This window comes from Mustelus asterias, chromosome 23 (assembly GCF_964213995.1).
Source record: "Mustelus asterias chromosome 23, sMusAst1.hap1.1, whole genome shotgun sequence".
Taxonomy (NCBI): Eukaryota; Metazoa; Chordata; class Chondrichthyes; order Carcharhiniformes; family Triakidae; genus Mustelus; species Mustelus asterias.
The window spans coordinates 69127483-69147094 of NC_135823.1; the positions used below are offsets into that span (position 1 = coordinate 69127483).

General features: G+C 44.2%; 2 protein-coding genes across 4 annotated transcripts in view; both read left to right on the forward strand.

Annotated features, from left to right (window-relative positions):
- rrn3 (RRN3 homolog, RNA polymerase I transcription factor) overlaps positions 1-11181 on the forward strand; it is a 50773-nt gene extending 39592 nt beyond the window's left edge. For all 3 annotated transcript variants that reach the window (XM_078240881.1, XM_078240882.1, XM_078240883.1), the window contains exons 16-18: positions 1363-1515; positions 3863-3950; positions 9367-11181. In XM_078240881.1, the coding sequence (XP_078097007.1) occupies positions 1363-1515; positions 3863-3950; positions 9367-9519 (394 nt within the window). In that variant the 3' untranslated portion in view covers positions 9520-11181. The remainder of the gene's footprint in view (positions 1-1362; positions 1516-3862; positions 3951-9366) is intronic.
- A 7345-nt stretch (positions 11182-18526) lies between these two features.
- ntan1 (N-terminal asparagine amidase) overlaps positions 18527-19612 on the forward strand; it is a 30255-nt gene continuing 29169 nt past the window's right edge. The window contains exon 1 of the mRNA XM_078240891.1: positions 18527-18683. Coding sequence (XP_078097017.1) covers positions 18603-18683 — 81 coding nt within the window. The 5' untranslated portion in view covers positions 18527-18602. The remainder of the gene's footprint in view (positions 18684-19612) is intronic.

Here is a 19612-nt window from a genome sequence, read left to right on the forward strand (position 1 = left end):
TTAGAGGGTCGAAGGGCCTGTTCCTGTCCTATAATTTTCTTTGTTCTTTGTAGGTAAGGGACAGAATTCTCCCGTTTTCACTGTCCCACTGGTTTTACACCGTCGCTGGGGTGCCAGTCAGGTGGGATTCATCAACCTGATGGATGCAAATCTTTGTGGAATGAGTGAACTGCAAAAGAGGAAGTGAAACCACTTAACCCCTTTTGAAGAAACCACAGCTGTCAATCAGGCTTAGAATCTTTGTAAACATTGTGGGTAGGAAAAATGGGGGAACTTGAGATGCATTCAAGCATGAAAGGGAAGTAAATAAACACAGCTGACTGGAGGCTGAGTAGAAAATCATTAAGCTGTCAATTAAAGCCTATTTCAAAGGATTACACATGAAATTGAAAAAGATCAAATGTTTTTAATGGAATAGTGAGGATTTCAAAGCATTTGGGCTTTCTAGGAAGGTGAGGCACATCAAATAAAAGATGTGTCAATAGATTGGGGCTGAATGAACATCTATGGAGAAGGGAAGCCACCCCCCCCCCCCCCCCCCCCCCCCAACCCAGTAAAATTGACATCTGTCAGAGGACTTCAAAAAGGTGGAACCAGATTACAGAAATTTACCCAGCTTTTATTTAACTATAATTGATGGTACTGTAACAGTGTTTATGTTACTGGACTAGTAAAGTATGAGGCCTGAATTGATATAACGTGCGTTCAAATCCCACCATGGCAGCTGAACACATTTGGAATAATTAAATAAATGTGGAATAATGGGCTAGCACCAGTAATGGAAAACAGCGGATTGTCATTAAAAAGCCATCTGGTGTGGTCTGTACGTGACTCCAGATCAACAGCAATGTGGTTGGCTCTTAACTGCCCACTGATGGAGCAGAGCTAGTCATTCTGTTGTATTCCAGAAGGTGGTTTACGAACTCTGCCGCATCCCCACCCCCCTCCCCCTTCTCGAGAACAATTAGAAATGAACAGCAAATACTGTCCACATCTTTGAACTATACTTTTAAAAAATGATGTGCAAGATTTAATTTTAATGTGGATTTTACTATTTATAATTTAAACCAGAGATGGCATTTGATAAAACCATGAATTTCTCTGTGTGTCTTCCCTTTGTTATAAACTAGTAATTCTTAATGTACTGTTAAAAAATGTGTTTTGATTGTTGTAAAATGTAGAGCTTTACTATCTGATAAAGAACATTTGAGGAACTTAATGATTGCGAAATAAATGTTTTCGTAACTAAATATCTCAAGGCAGCAGTTTGACTTTTATCCAGCAAACCCTAACCAACCACAAAGGCAGACAGATGGTCATGATCTAACGATAATTTATTTGAAATTCTTTTTCTGTTTGCAGGAAATATCAATTAGTTTTCTGCTACACAATTATTGAACGAAACAGTCGACAACTTATACCAGTTGTTAGGAGCAGCACTGGAGGTGACTTGGTCCAGATTTGCACCAATCCGCTTGATTGCTTCTTCCCCTTTGATCCTTATGTTCTAAAAAGGTTTGTGTGTGCCAGTATTTGACATTTAATCCAATAGGGAAATAAGGAGCCATCTCTTTACTCAAAGTAATTAGAATGTGGAATGTACTACTACAGACAAATATCTTTGATACCTTCAACATGACAGGTACCGAAAGAAAAGGGAATAAAAACAAATGCTAAGAGGCTAAAATAAGGTAGATGAAATGGAGGGAGACCTGTATGGAATATAAGCACCAGCACAGGCTAGTTAAGCCAAATGAACATAGGAACTAGGAGCAGGAATAGGCCATCTGGCCCCGCGAGCCTGCTCTACCATTCAATAAGATCATGGCTGATCTTCTTGTGGACTCAGCTCCACTTACCCGCCCGCTCACCATAACCCTTAATTCCTTTACTGTTCAAAAATTTATCTATCCTTGTGTATAAAATGATGAAGGGGATAGATAGAGTGAACGTTCAAAGACTATTTCCTCGGGTGGATGGAGCTATTACAAGGGGGCATAACTATAGGGTTCGTGGTGGGAGATACAGGACGGATATCAGAGGTAGGTTCTTTACGCAGAGAGTGGTTGGGGTGTGGAATGGACTGCCTGCAGTGATAGTGGAGTCAGACACTTTAGAAACATTTAAGCGGTTATTGGATAGGCACATGGAGCACACCAGGATGATAGGGAGTGGGATAGCTTGATCTTGGTTTCAGATAAAGCTCGGCACAACATCGTGGGCCGAAGGGCCTGTTCTGTGCTGTACTGTTCTATGTTCTATAAAAATATTCAGTGAGGTAACTTCAACTGCTTCACTGGACAGGGAAGTCCACAGATTCACAACCCTTTGGATGAAGAAGTTCCTCCTCAACTCAGCCCTAAATCAGCTCCCCCTTATTTTGAGGCCATGCCCCCTAGTTCTAGTTTCACCTGACAGTGGAAACAACCTCCCTGCTTCTATCTTATCTATTCCCTTCATAATCTTATGTTTCTATAAGATCTCCCCTCATTCTCCTGAATTCCCAATGATTAAAGTCCCGGTCTATGGTCTGATTCTGTGCTGGAAATGTTATTTTAAAAAACAGCTGGCTTGTTCAATTGAGTTGATTTTCTTTTTGAATCCATAACCCATTAGCTTTTACTTTTAATACATCTCCTCTGTGTTTTCCATTGAAAGCACTGAGTCTGTTGCAGTTCCTTTAACTCTGATTAACAAAATAGCTACTCTCAGCACTGTTTTGTAATATACCAACACCATATTGACAGCATAGGGAGTAGGGTCACCAACTCTGGCAGGACATATTCCACTAGGAAGTGAAGTCAATCCAGAAAGCCAGGAGTGTGACGTGAGCAGGCGAATTTCTCCACTAGCCCAAGTTCTCATCCACCCCGCCATCTCACCCACTTTCTTTGGCCGCTGTTGCAATTTCAGTTTTTTGACATTTACTTCTCTTTTTCGTTTCTAGTTTCTCTCCCCTGCAGCAACCACCTTGGGCAGGGTCTTTTGAATGCTTAATTCTGGCTTCCAACACAAGTTATGTTCAACGATTAGAAGAAAATAAATAAAATCAACATGTTAATTATTAACACTCGTTCGCTGTCTCTCCAGGGTTAAGTAACGTGCTTGAATCTTAACAATAGATGAAGGTGCAGGAAAGCCTAGCAGGGACTAGCCTTTGGTCTTCATTTCTCACTCAATCTCTGCTATTTCACTGTGGTCCTAATGCCCAAAAATTACCAAGTAACTTTTTTTTTCAACAAGATGAATGCAACTTCACAAACAGAAGGTTGCTAAATGAGCAGTTTTGCAGATTAGACTGTCTGAAGACAAGCCATCCTTTGGGTCTTTTTAATCGATGCAGTTTTTCTAGCCCTGCAGCAAGGCAGCAGCAGCCCTCTGGGCAGGGGCAGTTGGAAGTTCCTTAGCTTAATTGCTTGCTGTTTTACGTCCTGGCTCCTTCTTGGTTCTCTCAGCCTCTCTTGAGGTTGATTCGAGGCTCAGATGAAGAGAAACTTCAGCAGCAACATTTGTGCGTAAAAGTACGTGTTGCGGTCACGTTAGTTGCTACTATCTCATCTCCCTGTATCTGCTGTGAACACAATCATCACGATTCATGAATGAACTGTGGCTGGGCGCTACACATCACAGAATGAAATCACAGAATTAGCATTTTAAAATCTCCTGGATTACTTTTAGTAGCTGCGGGAGATTGATGGTGAATCTGCCAGACCCCCAGCTGTTCTAGGAGGGAGGGCAACCCTAATATGGACACCAGAAATTGATACACAGTTACCCTTTTGAGTTATACGTGTGTACAGCTGGTTATGGAAACTGGTTTTCTTGATAGTATTTGAGCACAGATCATTTATTTTTCCAACAGATCTAAGAAAGTATTTGATGGCATATATCAAGTTTGGGAGGATGTGAGCCTTCAAGACTTTCAGGTTCCACAGAAAGCCATGAAACTGGTAAGGTACTGCATGATATTCTAACGGGATCTTTAAAAAAAATCACAGTGGTAAATGAAGGGCTTTTTGAGATTTTCATTTAGCAGAGGTAACTGAACTGTTTTTGTTGGTTTTTATGCCCCTTTTCTGTAAATAGAGGTCAGCTGTTAATATTTTTGTATGGGAATATTCACAAATGACAGATTTGTTCATGAGGGCAGAGGAATACTGATTCGTATAACCAGTTTGCAATGCTTATGAAGCAGGTTAGCAGTCGAAACTTGCAGCTCAAACTCTTTTCCTCGATGTAATTGCAAACTGTCGCATTAGAAAATACAAGCAAAGAGTAAGACATCAGAATTTTAAAAAAATCCTTCAGACTTCCAGTATTAAATATTGGAAGAACTGGATAAATTATTACAGTAACATTCTAATTGATGACATCTTTGTCATGGCAGGTTTGTATTGAATGAATGATGCAAACATATTTCCTGCACATGATGTCCAAAGATGTGCGGGTTAGGTTGATTGGCCAGGTTAAAAAAAAAAATTGCCCCTTAGAGTCCTGGGATGTGTAGGTTAGAGGGATTAGTGGGTAAAATATGTGGGGGTAGGGCCTGGGTGGGATTGTGGTCGGTGCAGACTTGATGGGCCGAATGGCCTCCTTCTGCACTGTAGGGTTTCTATGATTTCTATGATCCACTCAGTCCATACACATTTATTAACCTGTTTAAACTTGAAACAATACAAGATAATGAAGTTTTCACCAATAACACATTCCATGAACATGCTTCAATGACTGAACAGAACTATAGAAAGAGTAAATCAGGGCTAACAGGAGCGCCAAACCAGATGAAGAGCTTTCCATACCCACATACTCACCATTTTCTCCATTTATGGGTTCCTTTGAAGCTAATTTCCTTGGCAGCTAAATTGGATTGCTACCCCCCCCCCCCCCACCCTGAACTCTGAAACGCGGATGTGTGATTAACTCGTGCCCATCGGATGTAATGAAGGCACAATGCCATCTTTGTGCTGCTTCCTCATTTACATGACTTCTATGTGCAGTCAGTGTCGAATGTGCTGTTGGTTGGCTTGTACACTTCAGCAGTGAACCAACAATCAGTACTTGTTAGCACTAGAAAGCCATAGAATCTCTACGGTGCAGAAGGAGGCCAGTCGGCCCGTCGAATCTGCATCGACAAAAATCCCACCCAGTCTCTATCCCCTTAACCCCATGTATTTATTCTGCTAATGCCCCTGACTATTTAGCATGGCCCATCAACCTAACCTGCACATCTTTGGACCACGGGAGGAAACTAAAGCACCCTGAGGAAACCCACACAGTTACCCAAGGCCAGAATTGAACGCGGGTCCGTGACACTGTGAGGCAGCAGTGCTTGCCACTGTGCCATCCCAAAGGTACTCACTACTGACTATGAAAACAGCCTCACTGATCAATCTAGTGATGTCTGGTGAGAACTTGGTGAGTCCATCTCATAGAATCCCTACAGTGCAGAAGGAGGCCATTTGACCTATCGAGTCTGCACAGACAACAATCCCACCCAGGCCCTAAGCCCATAACCCCACGCATTTACCCCGCTAATGCCCCTGACACTAATGGTCAATTTAGCATGGACAATCCTAACCCACAAATCTTTGGACTGTGGGAGGAAACTGGAGCACCCGGAGGAAACCCACGCAGACACGGGGAGAATGTGCAAACTCCACATGGATAGTGTCCCGAGCCGGACTCGAACCCGGGTCCCTGGTGCTGTGAGGCAGCAGTGCTAACCACTGCGCCACCCACTACTTAAAAGCTAGCTGACATTTCTTAAAGGGGAGGTGTATTATGGTTGGAACTGGTGCTGGGAGTTCTTTGGGATCTGACCTGGGAAAGGCAGACGAATGGCACAACATGGGAGACTGAAGTCAGCAGTCTATCACCAGCCATGTTTCAGCCACTGGGGTAACATTGCAGGAGCCCTAGGATGGGCAAAGGCAAGTGGAAGACAGGGCTAAGGGGATGCTGGAGGGTGTGTAGTTTTATATTTGTATGCCATATGACATTTCATTTATAAATTTGATTTAGAATGTGTTTTTTCTGGTGGTTTCAATTTTTGTATTGTGGCCAAGAGAGTGGTGCGATCCTCAGTTAGCAGAGAGGAAGGTGAGGAGATTTGGTGAATGAGGAATTTGGTTTGCGGTTACTGGTGTCACACGTAAATGAGTCCTTCATATACAACACAAGCAGAAAGGAGCTGTCTAGGTTGTTGCTCCCAACCTCTTCCTTCTCACTATCTCGTCAAATAGCGGGTTCCAAAGGCTGCCTCCCCCATTATGAAGTCTCACAACACCAGGTTAAAGTCCAACAGGTTTATTTGGAATCATGAGCTTTCGGAGCGCTGCTCCATCATTATAGGGAAGGTTATGCAGTCAACAGCATAAAACTTGAGACTGTTTCCAATTGAGAATTGCAGGGCACTTCCAGAATGTTTGATTTGATTTATTATTGTCACATGTATTAGTATACAGTGAAAAGTATTGTTTCTTGCACACCATACAGACAAAGCATACCGTTCATAGAGAAGGAAAGGAAAGAGTGCAGGATGTAATGTTACAGTCATAGCTATGGTATAGAGATAGGTCCATTCAAAAGTCTGACAGCAGCAGGGAAGAAGCTGTTCTCAAGTCGGTTGGTATGTGACCTCAGACTTTTGTATCTTTTTCCCGACAGAAGAAGGTGGGAAAGTTTGTCCGGGATGCGTGGGGTCCTTAATTATGCTGGCTGCTTTTCCGAGGCAGCAGGAAGTGTAGACAGAGTCACTGGATGGGAGGCTGGTTTGTGTGATGGACTGGATTTATTCATGACCCTTTATAGTTTCTTGTGGATTCTTATAGGATTTGCTTCTTTGATAACAGTCTTCTACATGCTTACTAATGAAGTCAGTTACTGTCGTGGTGTACTTATTCAGGCTGGTCGCAGAGTTTTTAAATACTGACCAGTCCACTGACTCTAAGCAGTCCCGCAGGAGATCATCCGATTCCTCACCAACATTGCACGACTTTCTTTGACGGATTCTCTCGCTTCAGTTTTTGCTTGTAAGCCGGGAGCAGGAGCACAGCCTTGTGGTCTGATTTGCCAAAGTGTGGGCGGGCGTTAGAGCGGTTGGCATGTTTGATATTTGTGTCGCACTGGTCTAGGATATTTGGGCCTCTGGGGGAGCAGGCGACATGTTGGTGGTAACTTGGTAGTGCGCTCTTGAGCTTGGCCTGATTGAAGACCCCGGCCATGATGAACAAAGCCTCGGATGTTTCGTCTCAAGGCTATTCATAGTGGTGAATATTTCATCCAGCGCTATCTTCATGTCTGAGTGGGGTGGTATGTAAACTACCGCCATGATAACGGAGGTGAACTCCCGCGGAAGGTAGTAGGGGCGGCATTGTAGCGTCAGGTATTCTAGGTCCGGGGAGCAGAAACTCGCCAGTGTTGCTACGTCTAGGCACCGTGAGGTGTTGATTAGGAAGCAGACCCCACCTCCCCTAGCCTTGCCTGAGGCTGCTGTATGGTCCATTTGATGGATTGAGGTTGTAGGGCAATGTCTGGTGAAGCAGGAGTGAGCCACATCTCTGTGAAACAGAGTACACAGCAGCCTCTCAGTCCTCTTAGAAAAGTGAGTCTGGCTTTAAGTTCATCCAGCTTGTTTTCCAGAGATTGGACATTTGCCAGGAGTAAGCTGGGGAGGGGGGTCTTGGGACAGTGTCTTTTCACTCCCACACATTCAGGCCTGCAATGTTCCAGGCAGTGGAATCGTTGCTTCAGCATTCCAATGGTTTGCTCTGTCATGTTTTGTGGGGTAGCATGCCTCTCATTGTATGCATGCATGTGTGTGTGTGCACATGTGTGTGCGTGCATGATGTGCTGCCTATAGTCACACATCAGCAAGATGTTGAAGGAGTGGACTCCCTATCAGTGACAGCACATGGCAGAATTGTCCGCAAGATACTGTGTGTTGTCGGGGTACCCTGCACTCTGCGAAAACACTATCAAAACTCCTGCCTGCTTATTTTTCACATGAGAAAAATAAATGACATGAGCACTTTTGAATAGAGTATCTCGGTGTGACAGTGGATAGCAAATTGCATAATGTTGCTAGTATCTCCAGCTTGGAAGGTGCCAGACATAGTTCACCAGCTTCACTGCCATTCGCAGTGTCCTTGCCCTGCTCTGAGGTTGCAGTTGTGGCTGCAGCAGGCGGTAGATTTCAGTAAAGATGTCCTCCGGGAAGTGCAGAGGTCACATACACTGTTCAGGTAGGAGAATTACTCCCAGAATACCCACGGCAGTCATGGCATCCTCCTCCTGTGATCTCTGTCCCAACCCCATCCCACCCCACTGCTAACAGCTTGCCCTGTACTGCATGGTCCAGACTCATTGTCCAGCATATATGTTCCAAGGGGAAGGCCTCGCTGAGGGCAGCTGATTTCTGCAGAAGCCTTGAAGCCAACAAAAGCACTTCTACATCTGTCACAGCGCTCTCTGTAGACTATTGAAACTTGCAGAATTGTAGCAGCACCCTGAAGAAACCAACCAGCTACTCGCCTGTAAGTAGGTGATGATCCCTTTAAGTCGTGCTGTAGGAAGGTCCTTCCTGCTACTTAACACATGCTCAGCTGAGTGAAATTGAGAGTTTGGTGGCTGGTGTGTTGGCGTCAAATCAGCTTTGCAGTTGATTGATGTCATGACCTGCCTGCTGTACATATTTTTGACATTCACTGTGTGTGTGCTAATGTCTTAACTAAGATGCTTTGCGTCAGAAGTATGTTTGTGACGCAGATACCATTTTGGATCCCTTTCAGCACTCTGTCAAAAAAACAAGCACTATCAAACCCAGCCACTGCAGCCCCCACCCCACCATGGGGGGTCTAAGATGCATTGCTGTTGAATGGAAATGCCTGTGTCAGTGTATTGATGAAGACCCTTCAGCTTAAATTTCTACAATAATCATTGTTGATGAACTATAATTTTTAAAATAATTATGTCACCATTGTTTAACCTTGCGGAAAACTCAATGTTTAAATCTCAAACGCCGAAGTGGTTAACACTTTATGAAGAAAATATTGGCACCGTGAAGGGCACCTTCCAATTGCAAGTAGAGCCGTCTCGAATGAGAAGGGCAACTTTTTGACAGCGACTGTGAGATCCTGACGAAAGAACAGGTTTGCTTTTGAGGTGAAGCTTTAGTATTCCAAAACACTCTCCACCTGATGACTGATTAACCTCCTGACTATCATGACAGGGTAGATCAAAGCGAAAGAAACATTTGACCAGAACTGAGGTGTGTTGGTTGGTGAGCTACTACTGTGACTGTCAAAGTGGATCGTATTGGTTTGGCTTCAAAATGCTTAATGATATTCCTTTACCATCAATTTTTAGGATACAGATGAAGATGAAGAGGATGACTTCTTAAAAGGCGAGTCGCTGCAAAATGAGACAGTGGGGACGACACCGGACTCTCTCGAGTCCCATACGCGGAGTCCCAGCAGTGTTGGCTCTCCTCTAACAATGTTTCCACTGCACCATTTTTGAACTCGATTGTCAATCAGTAAAAACTTTCAGATGTGGTTTCAAACAAAGTTGCTTTCCGTGTGTGAGATTGGCACGAGCAGCGTAATAAGTTAAGATGGAGAAAAAGTGCTACATCAGAGACTATTCAGGAACGTTGGAAACTGAAGTTTACTTTTGTCTGGGCCACTATTTTGCTTTAACTCAGAGTTCCTTTGTCTAATTGATTCAACTGTTGTGTAAATATTTTTGTATATTTGTATATCTCATTTGTAAATCTTAACATCTGCTATCGTTTAGTTTTAAATGATTGTCATCAAATGCTTTTTAAAGTATCTTGGTTTGCTTCCATACTTGTTAAATCCCCCAATTATTTTTTGTCAGGAATGAATGTTTCAATTACTAATTCAAGACAAGACAGCATAAAAAATAGTCGTTACGATTTCTAAATAATGATAGGACAATTTCAGTAAGTGCTGATATCCCTTATGTCTGAATTATTAAAGCAATGATTCAAATTATTTTCACCACTACTATTTTGTAAGAGGGGCTCATGCGTTTGCATTTGATGCAGGCAAATAACTGATGCCAAACTTCAGTTTGCTCTCGTTTCCCCTTTATTGTTCCACTTGCTGACTTTAGCCATTCTTCCTTTAAAAGAAGCAGCTAAATGAAAGCACTGATGATTCCTGGCGTAAATGTCGCAGCTATTGGAACTGAAAATAGCTAGCTCAAAATTACATTTTATTTATCTGGCTTCAAATTTCGGCCACACTAATTACATCAACCAAAATGTCATCATTGTAAGATGTGCCATTCGCTGCCTGGTGAAACTGTAAGGAAATGGATTACAGTTAAGAATAACATTGGATTCCAACATTGGAACTATACATGGGTAGCTTGCATGAGGTGAACTTTCACTTTTGCACCAATGGTCTCAACTGTTGTAAAAACAAAACCTTTTAAGTTATGCCCAGTTGCTTGAGCTTTACAAGGTTTTTTTATGGTGCACTAAATTCATAGAAACGTAGAAACTAGAAGCAGGAGTAGGCCATTCGGCCCTTCGAGCCTGCTCCACCATTCACTTTAATCATGGCTGATATTCAATATCCTGAATCCCCCTCTCCCCCCCCCCCACCAACCCCCCATATCCCTTGATCCCTTTAGCCCCAAGAGCTATATCTAATTTCTTTTGAAATCACACATTTTAGCCTCAGCTACTTTCTGTGGTAGTGAATTGCACACATTCACTGCCCTCTGAGTGAAGAAATTTCTCCTCCCCTCAGTCCTAAAAGGTTTACTCCTTATCCTCAAACTGTGATCCCTAGTTCTGAACAACTGGGCAGCATGGAAGTTGGGCCAAAGGGCCTGTTTCCATGCTGTGAACCTCTATGACTCTATAACCTTTCTAGCCTGGAAAAGCAAATGTTGTATTTGTGGCTTGTCAAATATTTACATTCTGCTAAATTGTACGTATTTTAACACATTTTCAAAGTTTGTTCGAAATTTGTTTTTACCTTAATTTCTCATGTATGTACCAGCCTCTGTCTCATTGTCTGTAAAATTATTGATCCAGATTTTATGGCTGTAATGGTGGAAAAGCTGTCAATATTCTTTGTCATTGTCCTGTGAAACTGACTGCAACCTCTGGCATCTGCACATGTGCAATAAAATGTAAAAATCCTCAAAATGCTGTTAGTGATTCCCTGCTGATCTACAAGGTGTGCAGTGGAGGTGGCCACTGATGGCAATCTTTGGAAATCACTAAGTGACAACAACTTCCCTTTTTATGCCATTTAAAACCCCTGCCCAAAATACCTGTGATGTGGAGATGCCTGTTGCAGACGCATCTGTCCATTAAAGTATTGGTAGCAGTGACCACCACCACAGTCCTTGTGGAGACAAAGTCCTATCTTTACATTGAGGATACTCGCCAACAGCTTGTGTGACGCTAACAACATGATAATGGAATAGATTTCAAACAGATCTAGCAACTCAGGACTGGGTATCCGTTAGATGCTTTGGGCCTTCAGTAGAAACAGAATTGTACTTGATCGCAATCTGTAACTTCATAGCCTTGGCAAATCCACCACTCTACCATTACTATGAAACCAGACGATCAACGTTGATTCATCGAAGAATGCAGGAGGGCATGCCAGAAACAGCACCAGGCATACCTAAAAATGTGTCAACCTGGTGAACCACAACAATATATTCCGGTGATAAAGAAGGGCTGTAAGAAAAGGGATAACCAGCCGTGGATAACAAAGGAAATTAAGGAGAGTATTAAATTAAAGACTGATGCGTACAGAGTGGCCAAAAATAGTGGAGAATCGGAAGATTGGGAAAACTTTAAGAGACAACAAAGAACGACTAAGAAAGCGATAAAGAAAGGAAAGATAGGTTATGAAGCTAGACTAGCTCTAAATATAAAAAATGATAGTAAAAGCTTTTACAAATATATAAAAAGGAATAGAGTGGCAAGAGTGAATGTTGGACCCTTGGAGGACGAGAGGGGGGATTTAATAGTGGGAAATGAGTAAATGGCTGAAACTTTAAATAAGTTTATTTGTGTCGGTCTTCACGGTGGAAGACACAAATAGTTTACCGAATATTAACGATAGAGAGTTGGTAGGAGGAGAGGTACTCAATACAATTAATGTTACCAGGGAGGCAGTGCTTGGTAGACTAACGGGACTGAAGGTGGACAAGCCCCCGGGCCCGGATGGAATGCATCCCAGGGTACTGAAAGAAATGTCAGAGGTAATAGCGGATGCGTTAGTGATTATTTATCAAAATTCGTTGGATTCTGGGGTAGTGCCGGCGGATTGGAAAATGGCTAATGTTACACCACTGTTAAAAAAGGAAATAGACAAAAGGCGGGTAACTACAGGCCGGTTAGCTTAACGTCTGTAGTTGGGAAAATGCTGGAATCCATCATTAAAGAAGAAATAGCAGGCCATCTGGATAAGAATGGTTCGATTAAGCAAACGCAGCATGGATTCATGAGGGGAAAGTCGTGCTTGACGAACTTGGATTTTTATGAAGATGTGACTAGTGTGGTTGACAGAGGGGAACCGGTGGATGCGGTGTTTTTGGATTTCCAAAAGGCGTTTAATAAGGTGCCTCTCAAAAGATTGCTGCAGAAGATTGGCTCACACGGAGTTGGGGGTAGGGTGTTAGCGTGGATTGGGAATTGGCTATCCGACAGGAAGCAGAGAGTTGGAATAAATGGGTGCTTTTCTGGTTGGCAGATGGTAACTAGTGGCGTGCCGCAGGGATCGGTACTGGGGCCTCAACTATTTACCATTTATATAGACGATCTGGAGGAGGGGACTGAGTGTAGGGTAACAAAGTTTGCAGACGACACAAAGATAACTGGAAAAGTGAATCGTGTGGAGGACGTAGAAGGTCTGCAGAGAGATTTGGACAGGCTGAGTGAGTGGGCGAGGATCTGGCAGATGGAGTATAACGTTAACAAATGCGAGGTTATTCACTTTGGAAGAAATAATAGTAAATTGGATTATTATGTAAATGGAAAGAAATTACAACATGCTGCTGTGCAGAGGGACCTGGGTGTCCTTGTGCATGAGACGCAAAACCCCGGTCTGCAGGTGCAACAGGTGATCAAGAAGGCAAATGGGATGTTGGCCTATATTGCAAGGGGGATAGAATATAAAAGCAGAGATGTCTTGCTGCATCTGTACAGGGCATTGGTGAGGCCGCAGCTGGGATACTGTGTGCAGTATTGGTCCCCTTATTTGCGGAAGGATATATTGGCCTTGGAGGGAGTGCAGAGAAGGTTCACCAGGTTGATACCAGAGATGAGGGGTGTTGATTATGAGGAGAGACTGAGCAGATTAGGTTTGTATTCGTTGGAATTTATAAGGCTGAGGGGGGATCTTATAGAGACCTATAAGATAATGAAGGGGCTGGATAGGGTAGAGATGGAGAGATTCTTTCCACTTAGAAAGGAAACTAGAACTAGAGGGCACAGCCTCAAAATAAAGGGGGGTCAGTTTAGGACAGAGTTGAGGAGGAACTTCTTCTCTCAGAGAGTGGTGAATCTCTGGAATTCTCTGCCCACTGAAGTGGTGGAGGCTACCTCGTTGAATATGTTTAAATCATGGATAGATGGATTCCTGATCGGTAAGGGAATTAGGGGTTATAGGGATCAGGCGGGTAAGTGGAACTGATCCACTTCAGATCAGCCATGATCTTATTGAATGGCGGGGTGGGCTCGAGGGGCTAGATGGCCTACTCCTGCTCCTAGTTCTTATATTCTTATTAACACAGGATTACCTGCATGCCGAACAGCAGAAGCCAGCATGTGAGCCAAGTGATTCCAGCAACCAACGGATCAGATCTAAGTTCTACAGTCCTGCCACATGCAGCCATGAATGGTGATGGTGAGTTAAATAACTAACTGACGGAGGAGGAGGCTCCACAAATATCCCCATACTCAATGAGGTGGGAGCCAGCACATCAGTTTGAAGGACATGGCTGAGGCATTAGCAACGATCTTCAGCCAGACCTGCTGATTCGAGGATCCATCTCAGCCTCCTCCAAAGGTCCTCTGGAGCAGAGCTGCCAGTTTTCAACCAGTTCTATTTATTCCACACACACAATATGACAAAATGGCTGAAGACATTGATACTGCAAAGGCGATGGGCCCTGAAAATATTGCTGCTATAGTACTAAAGACTTGTGCTCCAGAACTAGCTGCATCCTTAGCCAATGTGGCTATGTGGAAAACTGCTCGTGTGTCATCTCCACAGAAAGCTGGACAAATTCAACCCAGCTAATTACTGTCTCATCAGTGTTCTGCATCATCAGCAGAGTGCTGGAAATGGTCATCAGCCATGCTATTAAGTGGCACTTATTGAGCAATAACTGCTCGTGGACACTCAGTTTAGATTCTGCCAGGGCCACTTCACTACTGACCTCATTTACAGCCTTTGTCCAAACATGAACAAAAGAGCTGAACGTGAGGTGAGAGTGACTGTCCCTGACATTGAGGCAACATTTGATGGAGTATGGCATCAAGGAACCCTGGCAGAAATATAGAAGATAGGAGCAGGAGGAGGCCATTTGGACCTTCGAGCCTGCTCCGCCATTCATCACGATCATTGCTGATTGTCCAACTCAATAACCTAATCCTGCTTTCTCCCTTTTGATCACCTTCGCCCCAAGTGCTATATCTAGCCGCCTCTTGAATACATTCAATATTTTGGCATCAAACTAGTCATCTTGAACTGGAGTCAATGGGAGTTGGGGGGGTTGGGGGAGGGGAAGTTGGTGCACTCTTCACTGGCTTGAGTTATAGCTAGCACAAAGGAAGATTGTGGTTGTTCAAGGTCAATCCCAGGACATTGCTGCAGGAGTTCCTCGGGTTAGTGAGTTAAGGCCAATCATCTTCAGCTGCTTCATCAATGACCGTCCCTCTATCATAAGATCAGAAGTGTGGATGTTCACTGATGATTGCACAATGTTCAGCAGCATTCGCGACAACTCATAGTGAAATGGTCCACGTGCAAATGCAGCAAGGCGTGGACTGACAAGTGGCAAGTAACATTTGTGTCACACAAGTGTCAGGCAATGACCATCTTCCTTTTGTATTCAATGACATTACCATTTCTGAATCCCCTGTAATCAACATCCTGGGGGTTACTATTGACCAGAAATTAAACTGGATTAACCATATAAATACTGTGGCTACAAGAGCAGGGCAGAGGCTGGGAATTCTGTGGCGAATAACTCCCCTCTTGGATAGACATCTACAAGGCACAAGTCAGGAGTGAGATGGAATAATCTCCACTTGCTGGGGTGAGTGTAGCTCCAACAACAATGATAAAACTCAATACCATCCAGGACAAAATAGCCTGCTTGGTTGGCATCTCTCCACCACCCCCAACATCATTCTCTTCACCACTGAAGCACAGTGGCAGCAATATGCATCATCTACAAGGTGCACTGCAGGACTTCTTCAAGCCTCCTTTGATAGCACCTTCGAAACCCATGAATGCTAGAATCTAGAAGGACAAGGGCCGCACAGATACATGGGAACACCCCCACTGCAAATTTCCCTCCAAATGACTTGGAAATATATTGCTGTTCCTTCGCTGTCATTGGGTCAAAATCTTGAACCTTCCTTCCTAACAGCACTACGTATACCACATACACTGCAGTGGTTCAAGATGACAGCTCCCCACCATCTTCTCGAGGTCAGTTGGTTATGAAGAAAAGATGCTGGTCTGGCCCAGCACCACCCACTTTCTTAGAAAAAGTTAAAAAAAACCTTCTCTGGCCCTGGAATACTAACTTGATATTTGTGAAGTCCATTTTTTCCACCATAAACTTGTTTGTTGATGATCATTCATAAAAATTCAAACAAATATCATAGAATCCCTACACTGCAGAAGGAGGCCATTTGGCCCATCAAGTCTGCGCTGACCACAATTCTACCCAGGGCCTATCCCCACAACCCCGTTTACCCTAGCTAGACCCCTGACCCTAAGGGCAATTTAGCATAGCCAATCTACCTAACCTAACATATAATGCTTGCTTTTATATGGTTTTAAACAGTGTGACTTTAATCTCTTTATCCGCTGCTCCCCCTTAAAGCACGTGCTATGAACCTGATGGGAGATGGTTTGTATAGCTGTGAGGAAAGGGCAGTGGCGTGGGAATGGCTGATTTGCTGTTTGAGAGCATATGCTGAATGACCTCTGCTGTGTAACCATTCTATTAGTATATTTATTACAGTATGGTTTATTGCATGATGTTTGATGTAACAGAATGATCTAAAACCATATTAAAGGTTGGCATCTACTGCTAAAGAGACCCACGCTATTCAATGGGTATGTTTTAGAGGTAGCAGTAAAAACAGAATGCTGGAAATACTCAATACATCAGGCAGCAATGTGGAGGGACAGTTATCGTTCTAGGCTGATGATCTCCATCAGACTTCGAATGAAAGATTATGAACTTGAAACATTAACTTCTGTTTCTCTCCCCACATAAGCTGCATAACCCGAAGTATTTCAGACTTCCAGCATTTTCTGTCAATTCAGATATCCATCATTTTTGATTTGATTTATAATTGTCACCTACAGGGATATAGTGAGAAGTATTGTTCTTGAGCGCTATACAGACAAAGCATACCGTTCATTGCGCACATCGGGGAAAAGGAGAGGTTGCAGGTTATAGTATTGCAGTTATGGGTAGGGTAAAGAGAAAGATCAGCTTAAATATATAATAGGAGCATTCAAATATCTGATGGCAGCAGGGAAGAAGCTATTCTTGAGTCAGTTGAATGCGTTTTCAGACTTCTGTATCTTTTTTCCAATGGAAGAAGGTGGAAGAGAGTATGTCTGGGGTGCATGGGGTCCTTGATTATGCTGACTGCTTTGCCGAGGCAATGGGAAGTGTAGATGGAGTCAGTGGATGGGAGGCTGGTTTGTGTGATGGACTGGGCTACATTCATAACGCTTTGCAGTTTCTTGCGGTCTTGGAGCAGGAGGGAGTGGTGGAAGGTTTGCAGGAGCTGGAAAGTTTCTTGCGGTCCAAAGATGTGCGGGTTAGGTTGATTGGCCAGGTTAAAAATTGTCCCTTAGAGTCCTGGGATGCGTAGGTTAGAGGGGTTAGCGGGTAAAATATGTGGGGGTAGGGCCTGGGTGGGATTGTGGTCGGTGCAGACTCGATGGGCCGAATGGCCTCCTTCTGCACTGTAGGGTTTCTATGTTTCTATGGTCACAGCAGGAGCCATACCAAGCTGTAATACATCTGAAAAGGATGCTTTCTATGGTGCGCCTATAACAATTGGTGAGAGTTGTAGCAGACATACTGAATTTCCTTAGCCTCCTGTGAAAGTAGAGGCACTGGTGGGCTTTCTTAACTACAGCATCAGCATGGAGAGACCGGGACAGGTTGTTGGTGATCTGGACACATAGGAACTTGAAGCTCTCAAAAATCTCCACTTCATCAACGTTGATGTAGACAGGGGCATGTTCTCCTTTACGCTTCCTGAAGTCGATGACAATCTCCTTCATTTTGTTGACATTGAGGGAGAGATTATTGTTGCCACACCAGTTCACCAGATTCTCTATCTCTTTCCTGTACTCTGTCTCGTCATTGTTTGAGATCTGACCCACTATGGTGGTGTTGTCAGCAAACTTGAAAATCGAGTTGGAGTGGAATTTGGCCACACTTTTGTATTAGTTAAAAGTAGGCAGGTATGTGTATTTCTACAGGATGCATCTGTGTGTTTGCAGGACCAGCAGCAGGGTGTGTGAAGGATCAGGAGCAAGAGGAAGTTAGCAGGAGCAGGAGGGAGTGGTGGAAGGTTTGCAGGAGCTGGAAAGTTTATTTATTAGTCCCAAGTAAGGCTTACATTAACACTGCAATGAAGTTACTGTGAAAATCCCCTAGGGTGATCCCCTAAGAGGGGGTTTGCAGGAGGGGATTAGCAGGTTTGCAGGAGCTGGAAAGTTTATTTATTAGTCACAAGTAAGGCTTACATTAACACTGCAATGAAGGTACTGTGAAATCCCCCTAGGAAGGGGCAGGAGGGGGTGAGCAGAAGGGTGTGTGGAAGTCTAGGAGCCATGATGTGGTGATGCCGGCGTTGGACTGGGATAGGCACAGGGCGTTGGACTGGGATAGGCACAGGGCGTTGGACTGGGATAGGCACAGGGCGTTGGACTGGGATAGGCACAGGGCGTCGGACTGGGATAGGCACAGGGCGTCGGACTGGGATAGGCACAGTAAGAAGTCTCACAACACCAGGTTAAAGTCCAACAGGTTTATTTGGTAGCACAAGCCACAAGCTTTCGGAGCACTGCCCCTTCGTCAGGTGAGTGTTCCGAAAAGCTTGTGTCCAGGAGCAGGAAGGTACTAACAGGGTCTGTGCACAGACTGGGCTGCTGGATGGTCAATGCCCTTGTCTGGGAGCTGGGTCGCGCGGTGGATTGTGGGACATGTAGTTCCTGGCTCCGGGCCCTCCCCCGGAAATGACGGCACTGGAGGCAGCAGGTGACTACAACTCCCAGAGAGCAGCGCGGTGTGAGAGCGCTCTGAGGGTGAGAGGAGAAGCAGCCGCTGCGATAATGCCGCTTCTCATCGACAACCACAACATCCAGCTCCCTTCCTCAACCCGAGACTTCACTGAGCGCTACTCACAGCTAAAGGTGAAACAAACCGCTATTTATTCATTGGCAAGTGTCTTCAGTCTGTGTGTGGGGCAGAGCTGAGCTCACCTGTGTGGGGTTTACCTGTGTGAATGTCACTGTGTGTGTGGGGGGTTTACGTGTGTGTGTCTGTCTGTGTGTGTGTCTGTCTGTGTGTGTGTGAATGTCACTATGTATGTGGGGTTTACCTGTGTGAATGTCAGTGTGTGTGGGGGGGGGTTTACGTGTGTGTGTCTGTCTGTGTGTGAATGTCACTGTGTGTGTGTGGGGTTTACCTGTGTGAGTGTCACTGTGTGTGTGTGGGGTTTACCTGTGTGAATGTCACTGTGTGTGTGGGGGGGTTTACGTCTGTGTGTCTGTCTGTCTGTGTGAATGTCACTGTGTGTGTGATTTACCTGTGTGAATGTCACTGTGTGTGTGATTTACCTGTGTGAATGTCACTGTGTGTGTGGGGGGAGATGTCCCTGTGTGTGTGTTGGGTTTACCCGTGTGAGCGTGTGTATTTCACTGTGTGTTGGTTTACCTGTATGAATTTAGATTTTTTTTGTCTTTTCATTTGATTTATTATTGTCACGTGTTAATAGACAGTGTCAAGTAATGTTTCTTGCGCGCTATACAGGCAAATCGTTCATAGAGAAGGAAATGAGAGAGTGCAGAATGTAGTGTTACAGTCATAGCTAGGGTGTAGAGAAAGATCAACTTAATGCAAGGTTGGTCCATTCAAAAGCCTCATGGCAGCAGGGAAGAAGCTGTTCTTGAGTTGGTCAGTACGTGATCTCAGACTTTTGCATCATTTTCCCAACGGAAAAGATGGAAGAGAGAATGTCCGGGGTGCGTGGGGTCCTTAATTATGCTGGTTGCTTTGCCGAGGCAGCTGGAAGTGTAGACAGAGCCAATGGATGGGATGCTGGTTTGGATTGGGCTACATT